Consider the following 17,876-nt stretch of genomic DNA (forward strand, 5'->3'; position numbering starts at 1 on the left):
GTACAGTAGGTGGCAAAGTAATGAGCTAGATTCATTTAGTTTATTTATGCAATCTAGGTGCTGCTACCATTTGTATGTCAATAGGTACAAATGGGATAAGACATCTTCAGTGTCTTGAAAAACACACAATTTCAGTAAGGTGATACAAAACCAATACATTACAACAGTTTGGATAAAATGGGTGGTTTTGAAGCTGACAAGTGAATACAACAGAAACAACAGCTGAAAGGTGACAAGTTTGAAAAATTAAAAGCAAGAGCAGAATAAATCAATCAAGAGATGAGAACAGGATGCGTATCCTGTCAGTCAAGTGACCAGTTCACAAATAAATAAATAAAACTGAACTATTACCCGTCTGTGAATGACAAAGCACACAGAACAACTGTTCAGTGAGAAACAACACTCAGAAGAGCACTAGTCCTCAGATGGGGGCATGATATGCATAATATTGGCAGTGATATTCCTTTTTTGCTTCAGTGGATTTAAAGCCTGATTCTGTACCCTCAATGGGATACAGAAAATTTTGCTGTTGACTACAGTGGAGGGCAAGGTAGAAATGTGCTGGCATACTTCTGAAAACAGAAGGAAAATCAAGTAAGAGAGGACCTTTCAGTGCTGTGCAGAAGATTTTCTTCTAGCTCTGAAACTACAGGTAGTTGTGACAAATACTTACAACTGATAAATGTTTTCAGTCTCTATACAAAAATATTAACATCTGCTTACAATGAGGAGCATAATAGCAGTGAATCAAGAGCTGGTATTAGGGTTGTCATTAGGACTGTGAGGGAAATAAGCCAGCAGACTGACATTTACTGTTTCAGTGCCTTCCCACTCCTCAACCATGTAATGGCTATTAAATAGCCTGGACAACACCTTTCTCAGATTTCAAGGTTATACTTTACATGATATTTTGTATTTTATTTTAATGTATTGGTAGTGGAACTTGCATTATTACCCTTTAAAATCATTTTTATTTACAGTAATTATGGTCTCCTGGCTGAGTAAAATGCTTAGCTTTTGGGAAAATGCAAGTATTGTTGTGTTTTCTTTTTTCTGTAGGGTTTTAACCAAACTGATTTCCTTATATCAGTCACGAATCATAGCAATGTAAAGTTTACTTCTAAGAAAATATTATTAAAAGCTTCTACTATAAGAAACAGATCTAGTCAGGAAAGCAAGCGCCTGTGTACTACTTAATTATACTGATTGCGGGGGGTTAAAGGAATTACATAATGTAGATTTGTATTCTACATGCACAGTGCAATGCACCAGAAATTCTCAGCAGCCTCAGATAAAATTTTCAGAAGGAAAAATACTACATAGAAAAATGCATAGATTGAATTTGTTTTGGTGGTTTTTGTGTGTGTGTGTGTTTTTTCTCTTAAAACAACTGATTGCCTTCTGAAATAACACATTATTTACATTTCACTTCAGTAAGGAGCTACACGTAACTATAGTTACCAGTAAAATCTATAACTTTTGCCTTTGGGTAGATTCTAGAGGTAATTTCTTCATTTGGAGAAGCTGCTGTGAACATCCTTATGACAATGAAATTGATATAGATCTTTGTTTTCCTGTGACCAGGAAAGCAGCCAAACATTCCACCTTGCTAATGAAATATTTGCAAATTCTCCGAGGAAAAGGGCCCAGATTTGTACACGCTATTTTAAAGCACCTCAATTCCTTGCCTATATAGGAATGTTAATTATCCCCGGCTCTTTCTGCAGTGGAACAAGAGGCATCTCCTGATGGTAATATTGTTAGAGGGATTTTAGAGTGGTCTTATTGCAGGTTTTTCAGTTAGCGTGAATCAAAGAAACACCACGTAGAACTGTGAATGTAAAACAGTTTGTCCAGGATAACCTTTTTCAGTTAGCATAATTGCATGCTATGCCCTAGTGGAAGGATTAAGCTTTTCTGTCTCACTAAAGACATATTCCTTGAATTTCACCAGGGACTGCAGGATAAGTGCTATTATTAATTTCTAATCCACCTTAATTTCTTTGTGTGCTTTTACACATGGATGGAAGGGATCGAACAAAGAAACTAAGAAGAAATGTTCTGGAAGGAGAAAGGTAAAATGAAACTAAAGGTATAAACTAGTACAATGAAACTAAAGATATAACTATGAATAAAAGAGAAAGAACAGAATGGAGCGAGATGAGAAGAAGAAAAATGGGAGAGAAGAGAAAGAGCAGAAAAATAAATGCACTATGAATCAGAGCAGAAAGACGAATACACACAAAAACATTAAAGAACCTCATCTTAGATGGAGTTGTAGGCAGGTTTCTCATTGATTCTGAGGTATGCTGCATCCAGCAGGTAAGACTGATAAGACAGAATGCAAACTTCTCTTGAGTAGAAAAAAAATAGAAAACTGGCAAAAATTGAGTAACACTCCCAAACACTATTTTGCGCAAAGGAAATAAAGAAGAAATACTGAAAAGAAGCATAAAGAAAACAGAACTAAAAGCAAGAAGAAAAAGTACACTTTTGTTGAATCAAGGCTAAGAAAGGGAGGGCTTACAACCTAAAAATGCTGTTACAATAAAAAAAAGGAGTAAAAAATAATCTTTGTAGAAACTATTTTATAGAAATAACCCCATATCTGCCTATCTCTATCATGTAGGGAGGGAGAGACTGGACATAAGTCTGAATCCCTGGAACCTTGAGCAGGGTTGGATTCTGAATTCCATTTTGGATTTTCTCATGAATGTCATTTTAATAATGTGCTAAAACTCCGGCTTACTCCAGCGTCTAGAAAGTTCAGAACAGCACATTTCCCTTGGGCAGAATCCGAGCCCATTTGTTCTGTCTGACAGAGATTGCTGTCTGCAGTGAGTAAAACAGCAGGAGAGATTTCTCTGACATTTTATTACGTCAGATTTTAAAGCCATCTACAGTGGAAAGGAAAGAAGTAGCTGTGACAAACGTAAGAGGCTTTGTGAACTTCTAGGCAGCATAATACAGGTCTGTCCTGGTTTACTTTGGGCTTACTGTTGATAGTATTAAAAAAAACATCCACAACCAAACAAAAAAGCAGTATTTATGGGTCAGCAATTCTCTTGTTGCCTTCCAAGTATGTGACACAGAGTATATTTGGTTGCTTATCCAAGTAGAATCTACCAGCAGTCACTCCACAACAAACACCAATAACTCATGGCCTTGCAAGCAGTTATGACCTTGAAGGGTGTGCTGACAGCAATGTTTAGCAAATGGCTGTGGTTATGCTGCAACCGGTATTCAGCCACCTACACCAGATGGAACCTGGACCACAAGATTTGGAAGGACATTTGGGACTCTAGTCTAATACCTTTGTGATGACCCTCTTCTGAGTCTGTCCCATCCGCTGCACAGACTTTCAGTGAGATAATTTTAAGGAACTGTGGCTCAGTAACTCTCATTTGAATTAAAACTTCCTGCTGATGATATTTCCAGGTTTTATTCTGCAACACGTTGAGTGGCTGCTTTGGCAGATGTACCAGAAGGTGAGGATGCAGCCCACATTACCATTTCTCCAGAGCACAGCTGCGACTCAGAACACTGAGCGCAGATTTTGCAGTTGGCCATAGGAAGTGCCACATCTTCCCCGTGCACACACCTTTTCAACAGCCAGTTGACACTAACCACAAAGCTGGTAGTAGCTTATACCTTCAATCATCCCAAAGGTGGATGGGACAGGAGCATTAACTTTGCTATTCCAAAACAAAAGCAGGCTGAGACAAGGTTTGGGAGGCCTGTTCTTGACTTTGTGCAGCTGATGAAAAAAATGGCCTTTAAGGAGGGCAACATTTAGCCAAGGCCAACATTAAGCCAAAGCTTTTCCTATCTGATATGTTCTGAGGACAAGAAGGGAGAACTGAACAATGGTAATGGTTTTAAACCAGAAGTAGGTATTGATATTAGGAATAAATTCTTCATTCTGAAGGTGGTGAGGCACTGGCACAGGCTGCCCAGAGAAGCTGAAGCCCCATCCCTGGAAGCATTCAAGGCCAGGCTGGATGGAGCTTTGGGCAACCTGGTCTGGTGGGAGGGGTACCTTCCCATGCCAGGGGGTTTGGTACTAGATGAGCTTTGACAATCCCTTCCGATACAAACCTCTCTATGATTCTAACTTCTCTGCAATTCAGAGATGGAAATCCAGCTGCTTAATTGAGTCTAAAAGACAATAACTTTGGAGTTGTGCAAGAACAAAGGAGAAAAGATTGCACCACTGATTTCAGTACAAAGGTATTTCTCCTGATTTTCAGATCTGCTTCTGATTTCCCACCCCCTGCTCTGGGTAGAAACTGTCATAGACTCCACGGACATTGCAGTGCATGTCCCTGAAACTACCACTGCAGTCATTTGCAGACTTTGTAACCTGATTTCTAATTTAGGGTAATAAGCCAAAGCCCTGCAAACACCCAAAAATGCCTCTCACTGCTTGTTTAGTCTGTGGCACCTCTTTTTCAGCCAGATACTGTACAAGAAAAGCTTTAACATTGAGTTGTACAAAGAGATTCATCTTTAACAAGCAGTATTTAATACCTGCAGAACCAATTAAAGACTCTAAAATCAAAGGCTGTGAAGGGCAACAGTATTGTTTCACAAAGATTGGGAAAGCATTCCCTGCTCACTCCATCAGAGGGTCTCCGCTGCGAGACAAGACCTTTGGGCTGCCAGAGGAGTCCAAGCTGACGATGCAGGGCTCACACTCTGCACTGGGAGGATCCCAGAGCAGGAGCAAAGGCCCGTGCCTGAGGCAGAGGTGAATCATCACTATGTTTCGGGTCACAGAGCTGTAGCCATTTCAGTGGGTTTTGAATCACTCACTCAGTACTTCAACACTATGATAATTGTGTGCTTGTAAGTACCGTGGGTGGGGAAAAAAAACCTTTTAAATAGTCACATTAGAGCATTACAGCAACAACTGGAAAAACAGAGAACACAATCTGCTTAAGCAAGAACACAAGCTTAAATGGTGAAATGTTAGTGACATCTTGGTCATATTGCTTACCATTTTCAGCCATTGCTTCCAGGGTGGAAATCTCACTTAAGCCACTACAAAGAATATATGAGAAAGACAGTTAAAAATCTCTTACATACAACAACGTGACCCAGAAAAGTACACAAGAGCTGACTAATCAAGGTGTCACTTTCAGCATCAGACTACAAAGTCCCTCCATCATCTTCTCATCTCCTCATGACCCTTCTGCAAAGCAGTTTATACAAGGATGACATCTTCAGCTGATTCCTCAAAAACCTCAAACCTCCTTAGCTGAAGAGAAGCCAGACTACTGATACTATTTTGACTGTTCTCTCCTCAGTTATCCTTGCATTTGGTGGTGTTCATCTGAAATTTGTACATGAGCTCTTTAGATTGGGTGTCATTTATTGGTGTAATTTTTAATTGTACTCTCTTAGGACCCATCCAATCATGCACCATATACTGACAGGTATGAATGCTGAAGTAGCAATCGAGGAAGATAAAGAGCAAGAGAAGCTGGGCAGAGGGTCTCACTATATGCATGCCTTTTATTTCCTTGAGGTACATTGGCATTGTTATACTCAGTATGACTTCACAGCTTTCTGCTGAAATGATACGAAATAGCTGCCCATCTAGATAGGGTCTGTGACCCATACGCAGCCTCCAGGAGCGCTCTGTACCAGACAAACCACAGCGATGTAAAAGCCCTACAAGTAACAGCCAGGCACTAGGATCCACCTGAAGCCTCTGCCTCCATTAGGCAGCAGTTGTCATAGGTCTGGAAACAGGAGGAGTTACAGCCCTCCTTCTACTTCCAGAGTGATGAAAAACAGTCTCATTATTCATTTTTACTTCTAGGTTGTTTGTATGTTTATTTGTTTATTTTTCCTGCCAGTGCTTTGACCCCTGGAATGCCTTCTAGCAATTAATTCTGCAGGTTAATCATGCATTGCATGAAATAATTCAGCTTTTCTGCTTAAAGTGTGTTGCCATTTATTTTTATTAGTTGTCCTTTTGTTCTCATATAATGAGGCAGACAAAACAGGAACGCCTGACTGACTTTTTCAACATAATTCAGCTATTATACCTGGTAAGCTCATCAGAGGACATTAAAAAACACCGGATACACATTTGCAGGAAAAAATAACTTTGCTAACCTTGTAACCTTCCCTTTTGATTTCTAAATTTCCTGAATATATCAGATATTTTCAAAAAAGATGTAAAAATCTTGCATACTTTTGGTCAGATACCTTCACAACAAGCTCCTACCTGACAAGCGGTTGTAGCTGAACCACAAGTAAGTTTGGCTTAGATGTATTCACTTCCAGGTGAGAGACATCGAGATTTGTCATGTTTGTTAAATTCCAATCTCCCGACTCCTGAAGAAAGCTCAAAAGTTGCCTGGTAGCCTTGGAGTCAACAGCAGGCAAAACTAGAGATGAAGGAGAAGACTGAAGAATTTCCTGTAACAAATTTATGGACAGTTTATTTACATGGTTAATAATTAAACACAAACCAATTTTTTTCTACGTTCTGAATTTAATACACAAGGTGAGGAACCACCATGATAAACACTAAGCAAGATCTCAGCAGCCTGGTGCTGACTGCAGGCTGATCCTGGAAAGGGGCAGTGAACTGGCACCTGCATTGCTCTTATTCATGCACTTTTTTGGGGCAAGCTTAAGACACACAGTGATGTCAGACCTTACTGTCCCTTCCATGTGTGTGTTGGAAGAGGAGAGGCAGCTGACACAGAAGATCGCAAGCCGAGAAGGGAGAAGGTGGAGAATGTATTGGAGAGTATGGGGGGAAAAGCTGAGGCAGGATACGGATGATATGATATGAAAGCTCATCAGATGACCATCAGATGGGATCTAAATGGCCTCGTAGGTAGAAAGGATCAGTGTCAGACACCTCAAGTTCCAGCAGCTGTATTTAGCACAGAGACATACTTTGCGTAACAAATTCCCTTCCTCTGTATACATCTTAATGGTATAGCACAGAGTACAGGTAAGTGTCTAATTTTAACTATTATTTAAATAAATCTGCATTTTTAGGTTCTGCAGAAGAACTGTCACCATGGACAAACTTTAGAGCAAACTTTATGCTTTTCAGAGAGCTAGTTATCACAAGTCAAGCAAATGGGGCAAAATACTGGGTTAGCTGAACAGGGAACCCTGCCTGGAACTAGGGCAGAAATAAAAAAAAAAAAATGTGACCTTTGGAAGCAAGGTCTGAATTCACAAGGAGCGTACAGAGCTACATTTCACATCTGCAGGGAGAAACCAAACCCCAACCTGATTTGACATTGGCCTCTGTGGTGTCAGACAACAAAAAAAGGCTTTTTCAAATATATTAACAGCAAGATGAAGTCAAAGGAAAACACTGGACTGATCCTTGGAGTGGATAACAAGAAGGAAAAGGTGGAGGCATTTAATGCCTTTTTTGCTTCACTATTTAACAACGACTGATCTTAGGCTGCCCAGATCTCAGAGTTGGAGGACCATGCCTGGAGGAGCACTAACTTTCAATCTGAAATTGTAAAGGAACATCTGTATCAGCTGAATGTTTGTAAATTCATGGGGTGTGACAGGATTCACCTCAGAGTGCTGAAAGAATCAGTGAATGTTACAGCTGGACCCCTCTCAACAATTTACCAGAGGTCCTGGGAGTCTGGGGTGGTCCCTGATGACTGGAAGCTAGCCAACGTTAAACCCATCTACAAAAAGAGCATGAGGGACACTACAGACCTGTTAGTCTAACCTCAGTCCCTGGAAAAGTTATGGAGAAGATTGTTCCAGGGGATATTGAAAGCCACTTAAAGAACAAAGCTATTATCAGGCATAGTCAGCTTGGGTTCACAAAGGGAAAGTCCTGCCTCAGTAACCTGACCTCCTTCTATAATAAGGCCACCCACCAGGTGCATGAAGGCAGCAGATGTAATCTTTTTGATTTTAGTAAAGTCTTTGACGCTGTCCCTCATGGTATTCTTCTAGACAAATTGTCCAGCTGTGAGATGAGCAGGTACATGCTCAGCTGGGTGAGGAACCAGCTGAATGGCACAGCTCACAGGGCCGTACTGAACGGGGCTGCATCTGGCTGGCAGCTAGTCACCAGCAGTGTTGCCCAGGGCTCTGTTTTAGGGCCAGTCCTGTTCAACACAGTCATCAGTGATCTGGATGCAGGAGTTGAATGCATCCTCAGCAACTTTGCTGATGATGCTAAAGTGGGATGTGACATAGGCTCCTTAGGGATTAGAGGCCTTGCAGAAGGATCTGGAGAGACATTGGCATTTGACAATCAGCACCGACATGAAGTTCAACAAAGGAAGATGCTGGGTTCTGCACCTGGGACAGAGTAATGTTGGACACAGGCACAGACTGGGAGATGAGTGGCTGAAGAGCAGCTCAACAAAAGGGGATCTGGGGGTGCTGGCCAACAGGAGGCTCAGCATGAGCCAGCAGTGTGCCCTGGCAGCACAGAGGGCAAACCACATTTTGGGATGCGTTAAACAGAACATTGCCAGGTGGTCCCTGCATTGGTGCAACCTCACCTTGAATACTGCATGCAGTTCTGGGCTCCACAGTATAAAAAGGACGTTAAGGTCCTTGAAAGCATCCAGAGGAGGGCAACAAAGCTGGAAAAAGGGCTGGAAGGCACGTTCTGTGAGGGGAGGCTGAGGACACCTGAGTTGTCTAGTTTGGAGAAGAGGAGGTTGAGAGGCGACCTCATTGCTCTGTACAGCTTCATGAGGAGGGGAAGCACAGGGAGGGGGTGCCAGTCTCTGATCCCTGGTAATCAATGACAGAATGTGTGGGAATGGCACAAAGCTGCACCAGGGGATGCTCAGACTGGACATTAGGAAAAAAATATTTACTATGAAGGTGGTAAAACACTGGAACAGGTTTCCCAGTGAGGTGGGTGTTGCTCCATGCCTGTCAGTGTTGGAGAGATATTTGAATAATGTCCTTTTTGTCAGCCCTGAGGAGGTCAGGCAGTAGATGACCTTTGAAGATCCCTCCCAGTCGCACTATTCTAAGCTTGTTCTTGGTGTGGGGACACACAAACTTCATATCATGTGCTATCATTCTTTCTACTCACAATGCAAATTATAAGGCTCAAGCTGAGCTAGTTCAGATAATCAAGCATCAGAGAGAGTATATATGATTTTACTTATACTTTCCATAGCTGAGTTTCTGGTGAAAATACTTGAGTGAAATGTATTTGAAACATTCTTGCTCTATAAATTTGAAGCCTGCAAAGCTGAAAAACATCTTTCCAAAGATTGTTCTGAATAATAAAATTCACTCGGAATATTCAGGGAAAGAAAATGCAAGATGTAGGCTTGAGAATGATCAAAATTAAGATACCCAAAATTTAATGTGCAGATTTGAAGATATATTTTCACTGAGTCCTAGTTTAAAACCTGTTAACTTCACTTCTGCATTTTCTACATTTAACTCCAGATCAAGTCTGTCACTTGATCCAACATTCAGATATTCAAGTTGTTATAGACTCTCTCCCTCTAACTGATGCGAGTGTTGTGCTGCTAACACTTTTCTCCTCCTACTCTCTTTTCTTTTTGTCTGCTCTCTGGCTGCCTACCACTTTTCTGACCTCCCTTGGTTCTTTCTAAATGCTCACGTTTTCCTTCCTAGACAAAGGTTAGTTATTTTCACATTTCTATAGATGCTCATATGGGAGGATTATGTAGTATTGTCTGATTTGCCAGACTGATAGACAAATAACTGCAGAAATTAAAATAGAGCAGAAAACACTGATCTGGTCTTTGAGTAGGGTGTTTAGCACCTCCTGGAAGGGAAGGATGATACATTCCCTTTTAGTTTCTTTTACATACACTAATATAGAGCTACAACCCTGAGCAGTAGTCAATTATTCCAGTTTATTTTTGATACTTTAATCCCTCGCCCCCTAGCTGCAGACAGAATGGCAGCAGCCAGTTCTTCCAAGGCTATGTATTAAGTAGATCACTCATTTATTGTAGAATAAAAAATAAAATGCATCATTACTGAGGAATGCTTGAATTGTCCCTCTGCTCCTAACCAGTCCTGCATTGCCGTCTGTCTCAGCTTCCAGCCACTGGTATTCAGCTGTCTCTTCCATTCGAAGGGCACACACAGCTGGATACCTACTCATTAGCATCAGACAGACATTTTGGTCCCATGCCTCTCGTTTGTGCCTCCTGACATTTGGCCGCGGCACACTTGTTCTTAAAATACCCATATGTTGCTCCAGGCATTCTAGCATTTCAACTACAATGTGTTTTCAAAACAAGAGACCTCCAAAAGAGGGCAGAGCATGAAGAGAACTACTGAGAAACACCTGACTCTGCATTCTGCTAAAGGACTAAGCAAGGGGGTATAAACACACAGTATCTGAGAACAGGAAAGGGAAAAGAAAAAAAAAATCCTCCTATTGACCTGATGGACTGGTAACAGAAATTCCTACATTGACACGAGAATTTTTAGCACATCTAATGCTAAATTACTCTGATTAATTTGCTTTCTTTCTTTAATTCACTCACCTCTCCTGAGTGAAATATTGCAAGCAGGTCCACGATTTTATTACATATATTGCCACTGTTCAGGTATTTTTGAAGGTAGGCATGATATGACACCATCTACATGTCCAGCCATCCTGAAGCTAAGTAGCTGAATTATGATAAAGCTGTGCTTGGACTAATTTGCCCAGCTTTGGTTTCAGTACTGTGTTAACTGTGTTGCTATTACAGCTAAGCAATTTGAAGCTGGAATGGAGTACATCTAGGTCTATCATTAAAGATGTATCATTAAAACCTTTATTAAAGACTCATGTGCCCACCTATGAAGGATCATTTAGGCACACTCATTGTTCTGAACTAGTTTATGTTTGGCAGCATAACTGGCAAGCAGTCTTATAGTACAAATATCTCTTGGGAAAAAAGAGTCCTCTGGAAACATCTGGGAACCTACACCTGAAGTGGGCAGGCTCTTGCATGGAGAAGAGATCTTTTACTTGTTAGTGTGTTGTTTAAAATACTGAAGTATTGTATTTATTTTCTACAGCACTGGTCAATGGTTCATCTATTAAAAAAAAAAAAGTCTATTCGAACTGATTTGAAGTTACATCTGTTTCTACAGACACGGATAGTTGCAAAGAACATTATTGTTGCATTTTAGCTTTGCCGTTACTATTATCTTACAAATTTTTCAATTGTACCTGTGATCTCCAGGTGGATGCATATAATTTTAATGGAAATTGATTCGATGCACTTTAGCTAATAAAATGCATTTTGGCTACAGAAAGCATTGTTGAACAAACCTTCAAACCACTGTGTTGTTTGGTGGCAGACATGACACCAGGTTTTTCAAGGGTTACAGAGAGATCTGGGGAACTACAGACAAGCAAACCTGAAGTCCAAGAATGGGAGAAACAATTTTAAAGAATAAAGTACTGACTATAACAATATTGCAGGATTATACTGAGAAAAGGCTGACACAGCTTTTGCAAAAAGGAGTTGTGTGTCACAATTCTGCTGGAAATCTCTGAAGGAGTCAATAGGCATGTATACCAGGGAGCTCCAGCTGTTACAGTGTACTTGGATTCACAAAAAGCACTTGGCATAATCTTGTAGCAAAGACTCCTAAAGAAATTAGGCTGCTTTTGTGTGGTCTTCACAATACTATGAGGTCTTCACGTGGATGATGCATAGGTAAAAAGGTAGCAAGCAAGGGCTAAAAAAAACACCTGTTACCAAAGCAGAGAAAGGTGGACCTCTGCATTAGGATTTGTTCTGTCCAGTATGATCATAAAATGTCTGGCAATAAGGCACAGATACTGAGCTATTGAAATCTGCTGATTACACTGACTGATTTGAGGTAATGAAGGCAAGAGACAACAGCAGGGGCAAATTTTGGGAAAGCTCCTTCAGCAACAAGACGAGATTTATTGTAAATTGATTTTAGAAGAGCACAGAGTGAGAAAAGAACAACACTAATTTTATGCACACAATAAGAGACTTGGAACTGAGTGTCACCCTTCACGAATGAAGCTTTAATATCAGTTCAGTGTCTGATGATGGTCAAAACTGGGAAAAAAGTATGTCTTTTTTTTAGTATTTTGGAAAAGACTATGGAACAGAACAAAAGAAATTGTTATGTCACTGAATAAATTATGTTGCACTTATATCTTGATTTGTATGCAATTCTGCATGGCCCCTTATCAAATACAAAAACACAATAAAACTCAAAGAGGTACAGAGAAGGGCAACAAAGGCAATCAAAATTATAGCAGCACCTCTGTGCTGCACGTGACTAAGCAGTGCTTCTCAGTCTAGAAAAATGACCACTGAGTGATGTTACAGTGGAGACACAGAACCACAAATGGCAATGACTTACAATAATAATTATGTAGCAGCACAGCTGGCAACTAATTGTTGCGTGCTACCATACATGGCAGTTCTAAGGAGCTGAGTAGTGTTTGGGGAAAGCCAAAGCCAATATTAAAGAAAAATAGTTCATAGGATAGGTGACTACTTGACAAAAAGAAGTTCCCCAAATGCTAATCTTTGTATTTTATTATTTAATTAAGAAGTTCTTTGAATGTTTAAGATAAATGATCTACATATAAGGTTTCTTTCTGTATTAACTGGAAATAGAATTCTTTTATTGCATACAAAACCACTGATCCCAAAAGCTCAGAACAGCTGCTAATGTAGCTGAACAAATCTAATATCTGCAAATGTCTCTGTGGTTTACAAGCCTACAACTCTTTTACAAATAACACTTTTCTTCTTGTAGTACACGTGCTGCTACATGCACATACACACTCTAAATGAGATCTCTGGTTTAAGTTTGTGAATAAATTTGCATTGCCAAAGTTCAAAGGAGGATACTCGAGTGGTATGGAACGGTTATAATGGCCTAATGAATCACTTGTATAATATAGATTGTGAAGGCATAAAACTTTGTGGTTATGCAATATGAAAGACCCTAATTTCCCCAGTGAGAAAATTCAGACCTGACCTTCTCATTGTCCTGTGTCTTTCATAGCATGATTAAGACAGAGATTTCTTTCCCAAAGTAAGTCAAGAGGAATACAACTGATGTGATAGCAACTGAGACAATTTTTGTAGCCTTTGTTGCACTCAGGATGGAGCCGGATGATTATGAAGATCCCTTCTGGCCCTAAAAGCTACGTGATGACGCACACACACATCATCAGAATTCTGCATTATGGGCATGTACGTGAAAAATAAATATTTAATTTATACATCTCGTTTTCTTTTTTCTAAGTTACAGCATCTCATCCACCACAAAACTACACTAGAAAAGATTGCCAAGTCCAACACAACAGATATAGGAAGTGCTGGAGTTAAGGTTACCAATTTGATTAAATAAACTCCAGTATTGAAGATGCTGTAATCAGAAAAAGTTTCTCTACTCTGAGACAGAAAGAAAACAGAGGCAAGGTCTGAAAGCAAGCAAACTGTTACTGACATTTCTTCAGTTTGTTGAAAAGCAGGGTTCAAAACTCTGCTCAGTCAGATACAGACCAAAGATTGATGTAAATGTCCCAAATCCACTCAATATTCCACCCAGTTTCTAAAACCATTAGTCCCTAGACTTAGCTTTGGATATAAACTCTACAGTGCTGATGCGGTCCTGACTAAAAGGCAAAAAAAGAGTTTAAAATACCAAATATCCTTCCTCTTAAACATCCAGGGCCTACATAAATAAGACCACAGAATCATTAGGAGCTTGCAGCAGTACCACGTATGTTCCAAACAGCTTATGAATTTTAAAATCAAACCAGCTTTGCAGTCCCATAAGCAGGAACACAATCTGCTCCAGACAACCTTGCATAGATTTTAAACCCAGAGAGGGTAAGGCATACCAGAGAAGTACCAATACATCTGACTGAGGATGCAGCCACTGATCCTTAATCTACAGATGAATATTACTGTCATTCATTCCTCAAAAAAGCCACGTACATACTTTGAATAGTTGTTTCTGTTCCTGCATCAGTGTTAAGATGTTGTTATATGGCAAAGATATGAAGGTTAGGGATACAAGGAAGATGTGAGGTTTTTAGACAAGAAAGATGTCTAAGACAGATAATACGTAAATATTTATGTGTAAGACGTCTAAGATGTCAAAGACAGGTAATATGTAAATATTTATGTATTTAATTATACATACAGCTTGCTACATAGTGGTTAGAAATTAACAGTTCCTCACGTACTCTGTATCAGTTATGTTACTAATAGCTCTGTTCATCCTGCACTGCTCACAGGAATGCCTTAATGACTTCCACATGTGAACATTTTCCTTCTCTAATTACAGTTCAATAAATTGTCATGTAAGTATAACCAGAGATGCTGAGCACAAAATCTGTGAATCTCTTCAGTGAGAACAAAAGATAAAGTTCGTCACCATTTCAGGAGGACTCAGATTCTATGCCTGGAGTTTATTTTAGATTACTGAAGTAGCATGAAGATTAAAGCAATGCAGTATCTAGGCACAATATTCAAACATGACAAAATCAGCTGCCTGGATGGGTCAAGACAGCTTTACCTCATATAAAAATAAAATGAGCGTTCAGTTCTGAAAATCTGGAGTAAATAATTGATTCCTTACTTCTTTTCTTCCTATGACGTCCAAACACTACTTTGGGGTGTCAGTCTTAGAGTTTTTAATGCATGTATATATAGTTTTTTCATAATACAAAATTGCAACATGCTTAGGAACAATTTTGCCAGTTAAGATAATTCTGAAAAACTGATCTTCTGAAATAAAACAGTCACATAACACACTTCTGCAAACGGAGTTGTTTAACTGATACACTTATACTGAAATAATCTCTATAAATAATTTAAATTGGCAAACTGCTGCAATTCAGTTTAATTTTGCCAGTTATTGTCTGTTTGCATCTTTCTTACATCATTTTAATTAAAAAACCCAACACATATAAAGAAATAAAAGAGAGAAATGCTTGCCTGAACATTTTGAAATGGATTCTTGTTACCATAGGATTCACTGTAGTATGTGAAATCATCTATGCTAAGCTGAAAAACAAAGAGAGCAGATTGGTGAGAAGGAGCCATGTCCACACTTGCACTTTGTATTGGTAAGAGAAAAGGAATTAATGTTACATACCGTTTCTTGAAGGAACAAAACAAGATTTCTGGGACTGGGGATAAAAACAGGTTGCAAGAGTACAGCCAGCTCCTGTGCTGAGACAATGTGTCCTTCATGCAAAGCAGGCTCTGGATTCCACTGGGATCTGCAAAGAAAATCATTTTTTTTAACATTATAATTGCTGACGATGATTACACCACTTCTTTCTCCAAATGTACAGAAGCAGTTAAAAACATCATCAACACTGGATTAAGTTCAGGTTTACTGTTCAGTATAACTTTCATTCCATGTCACAGGAAAATAAGTTGTCCATGTCTGTATCATGCTAACTGGGTTACAGCAGGAATGGAATTGGTCCAGTCCAGGTAATTCTCTCTACTATTACTAGCTGTTCTTGTTTGTGTACAGCACCACAGCTGCATCTTTCCAAAAATTAGCTACTACATATAATGAAGAATATACCGAAAACCTCCAGGGAGAATTCCCAAAGGTAATTCCAATTCCTGAAATAATTTCCAGTGTCATCAGGCACTTGGTGGCTAGAGAGCAGTACAAGTCAGGCTAGACCACAAGTTGTCATAAAACAACATTTTTTCATAAACCTTCTGTTAAGTTAAAGTGGCTTTCTGACGTTTTCATAAAAAATACATTCTCTCCTACAGCTTTTGTGTTGAAGCAACCTTTCTGCAGAATCAGCTCAGAAAATTGCCTATCTAGGAGCCGGAGCTCTTCTGAACAGAATGGCAAAAGACACCAAGAAAAGCTAATGACTTCGTTTGCTAACTTGTCCTTAGGAGGACTGGACAGAGAAATAACTTGGCCATTTAGTTTTGTTACTACTAAGAACAGTTCTGAGTAAAATTGTTGGCATTATTCATTCAATGCCTGACTGGGATTTTAACAGTATGCAACATGTTTATAGGGATGAAATTTATTATGAAAATTTTGGTCCTGGGCGACTTGACTAAGGCAGTATTGCCATCCTATATAAAACCCAGAGCTTGAAGCTTAAGCTCCTCTTTTCCACACACATCCATTGGTTGCTAAGGCCTGAGAAACCAGGTACTCAGTCCCTCTGAATGGTGCTAACTATAAAGAACAGAACGTGGAGGATTACTGTGTGCTTTGGCATCTGTCATTATATGGTTGCAATTTGGTGAAGTTGAGATTGTAGAAACACAGAATAGCCTGAGTTGGAAGGGACCCATGAAGATCATTGAGTCCAACTCCTGGCTCCACACAGGACCACCTGTGTCTGAGAGCACTGTCCAAACGTTTCTCAAACTCCAGCAGCTCGGTGCCATGACCACTGCCCTGGGGAGCCTGTCCCAGTGCCCGACCACCCTCTGGGTGCAGAACCTTTCCCTAACCCCCAGCCTGACCCTCCCCTGTCCCAGCTCCATGCCGTTCCCTCGGGTCCTGTCGCTGTCCCCAGAGAGCAGAGCTCAGCGCCTGCCCCCCCACTCCCCTCGTGAGGAGCCGCCGTTAGGCCTCCCCTCAGCCTGCTCTGCTCTGGGCTGAGCAAACCAAGGGACCTCAGCTTCTCCTCATACGTCTTGCCCATACATTTTACAGCAACCTGGTATTTGTTTCCAAGTGTCTTTCCTTGTCCCAGACAGAACAGAAATGAGTATCGAAGTATTTTTCAAAATCACACAGGATTTTGATACATATATATATGCATTTATATATGCTTTAGTATAGCTCTTGATATATTGAATAGATTGAATCAGATGAAACCAATCAAAAAAAAAAAAAAAAAAAACTCAGAAATGACTTCCCCAACAAGTTTTTATGACTTAAAACAATCTTTGCAGTCTCTTGAGGTGGAAGCAGAACAGGGGCGATAGATGCACAGAGGGGGGTCGGTACTGTTTTTGACAGGGGAAACCCGTATTTCACTTCAAGACTCGCCAGTAATTCCAATGAAGGCTGCAGAGAGTGAATCAAAAGCCTCTAACTGCACACAAAGAAGAGATAAAAACAGTGCAGTTGTTCAGCAGGGAATACCTAGTTCTCTTCAGATTTGAGGGTTTGGAAGTGTACTAGAGCAAACAGCAAATGTGGGGACTCATTCAGGACAAGGTGCTGCAGATGTTAAATTCATTTCTTGCAAATCTTTAGGCTGTTTCTTTTCAAGCTTTAGAGGTAAACCTTGCTGTGCAGGAAGGAATTATTTTTTCTGATTTGACAAATTATCATTTGATGTTTTCTGAGTTTTTCTCGGCACCTCCACTTTGTTCATTTGTGTTTGACAGCCCACATTAATTAGTATTTCTGAAGACCATCAGCTTAAAGATTCAAATAGACACGCTTCAACTTTTCAGAAAAGTTGGCCTCATGATTTCAAAGATTTAAATATAATCTTCAAGATAAGGCATTCTGAATTCACTAACTTTCATACTGACTTTATGGATTGCATGGGTACACTAAAGTACTAATGGTATTAAAGGAAAAGAAGATAGAATCAATTAAGAGATGTTAAAGGGCGGTTTGTATGAAGTGAAATAATAGTGAATACCTTGCTATATTTATTTTTGCAAATCAGATAATTGGTAATACCAATTTCATGCCTAGTATTAGAAAAAAATGAAGATTTTGAGAACTCTTTGGACTTGCAATCAAGAATAAAAAGTAAAAGCACATGAAACAAAACCATTTTATTTGCAGCAGTACAATGGCAAATGCTTTTGTCATGAACTCAGAAAACTCAGAAATGTAATGATCCTATTTTAAAGCACTCTTGCTTCTGAGTTATTCCTTGTTTC

At 39.8% G+C, this 17,876-nt stretch overlaps 1 protein-coding gene across 1 annotated transcript in view; it reads right to left on the reverse strand.

The window, feature by feature from the left end:
- ATP6AP1 (ATPase H+ transporting accessory protein 1) overlaps nt 1-17,876 on the reverse strand; it is a 55,921-nt gene that overhangs the window by 33,074 nt on the left and 4,971 nt on the right. Inside the window, exons 2-5 of the mRNA XM_068669607.1 lie at nt 15,127-15,253; nt 14,967-15,035; nt 6,239-6,432; nt 5,000-5,043 (exon numbers count right to left, since the gene is read on the reverse strand). Of these exons, the coding sequence (XP_068525708.1) occupies nt 5,000-5,043; nt 6,239-6,432; nt 14,967-15,035; nt 15,127-15,253 (434 nt within the window). The remainder of the gene's footprint in view (nt 1-4,999; nt 5,044-6,238; nt 6,433-14,966; nt 15,036-15,126; nt 15,254-17,876) is intronic.

This window comes from Anas acuta, chromosome 1, assembly GCF_963932015.1.
Source record: "Anas acuta chromosome 1, bAnaAcu1.1, whole genome shotgun sequence".
In the NCBI taxonomy this organism is placed as follows: Eukaryota; Metazoa; Chordata; class Aves; order Anseriformes; family Anatidae; genus Anas; species Anas acuta.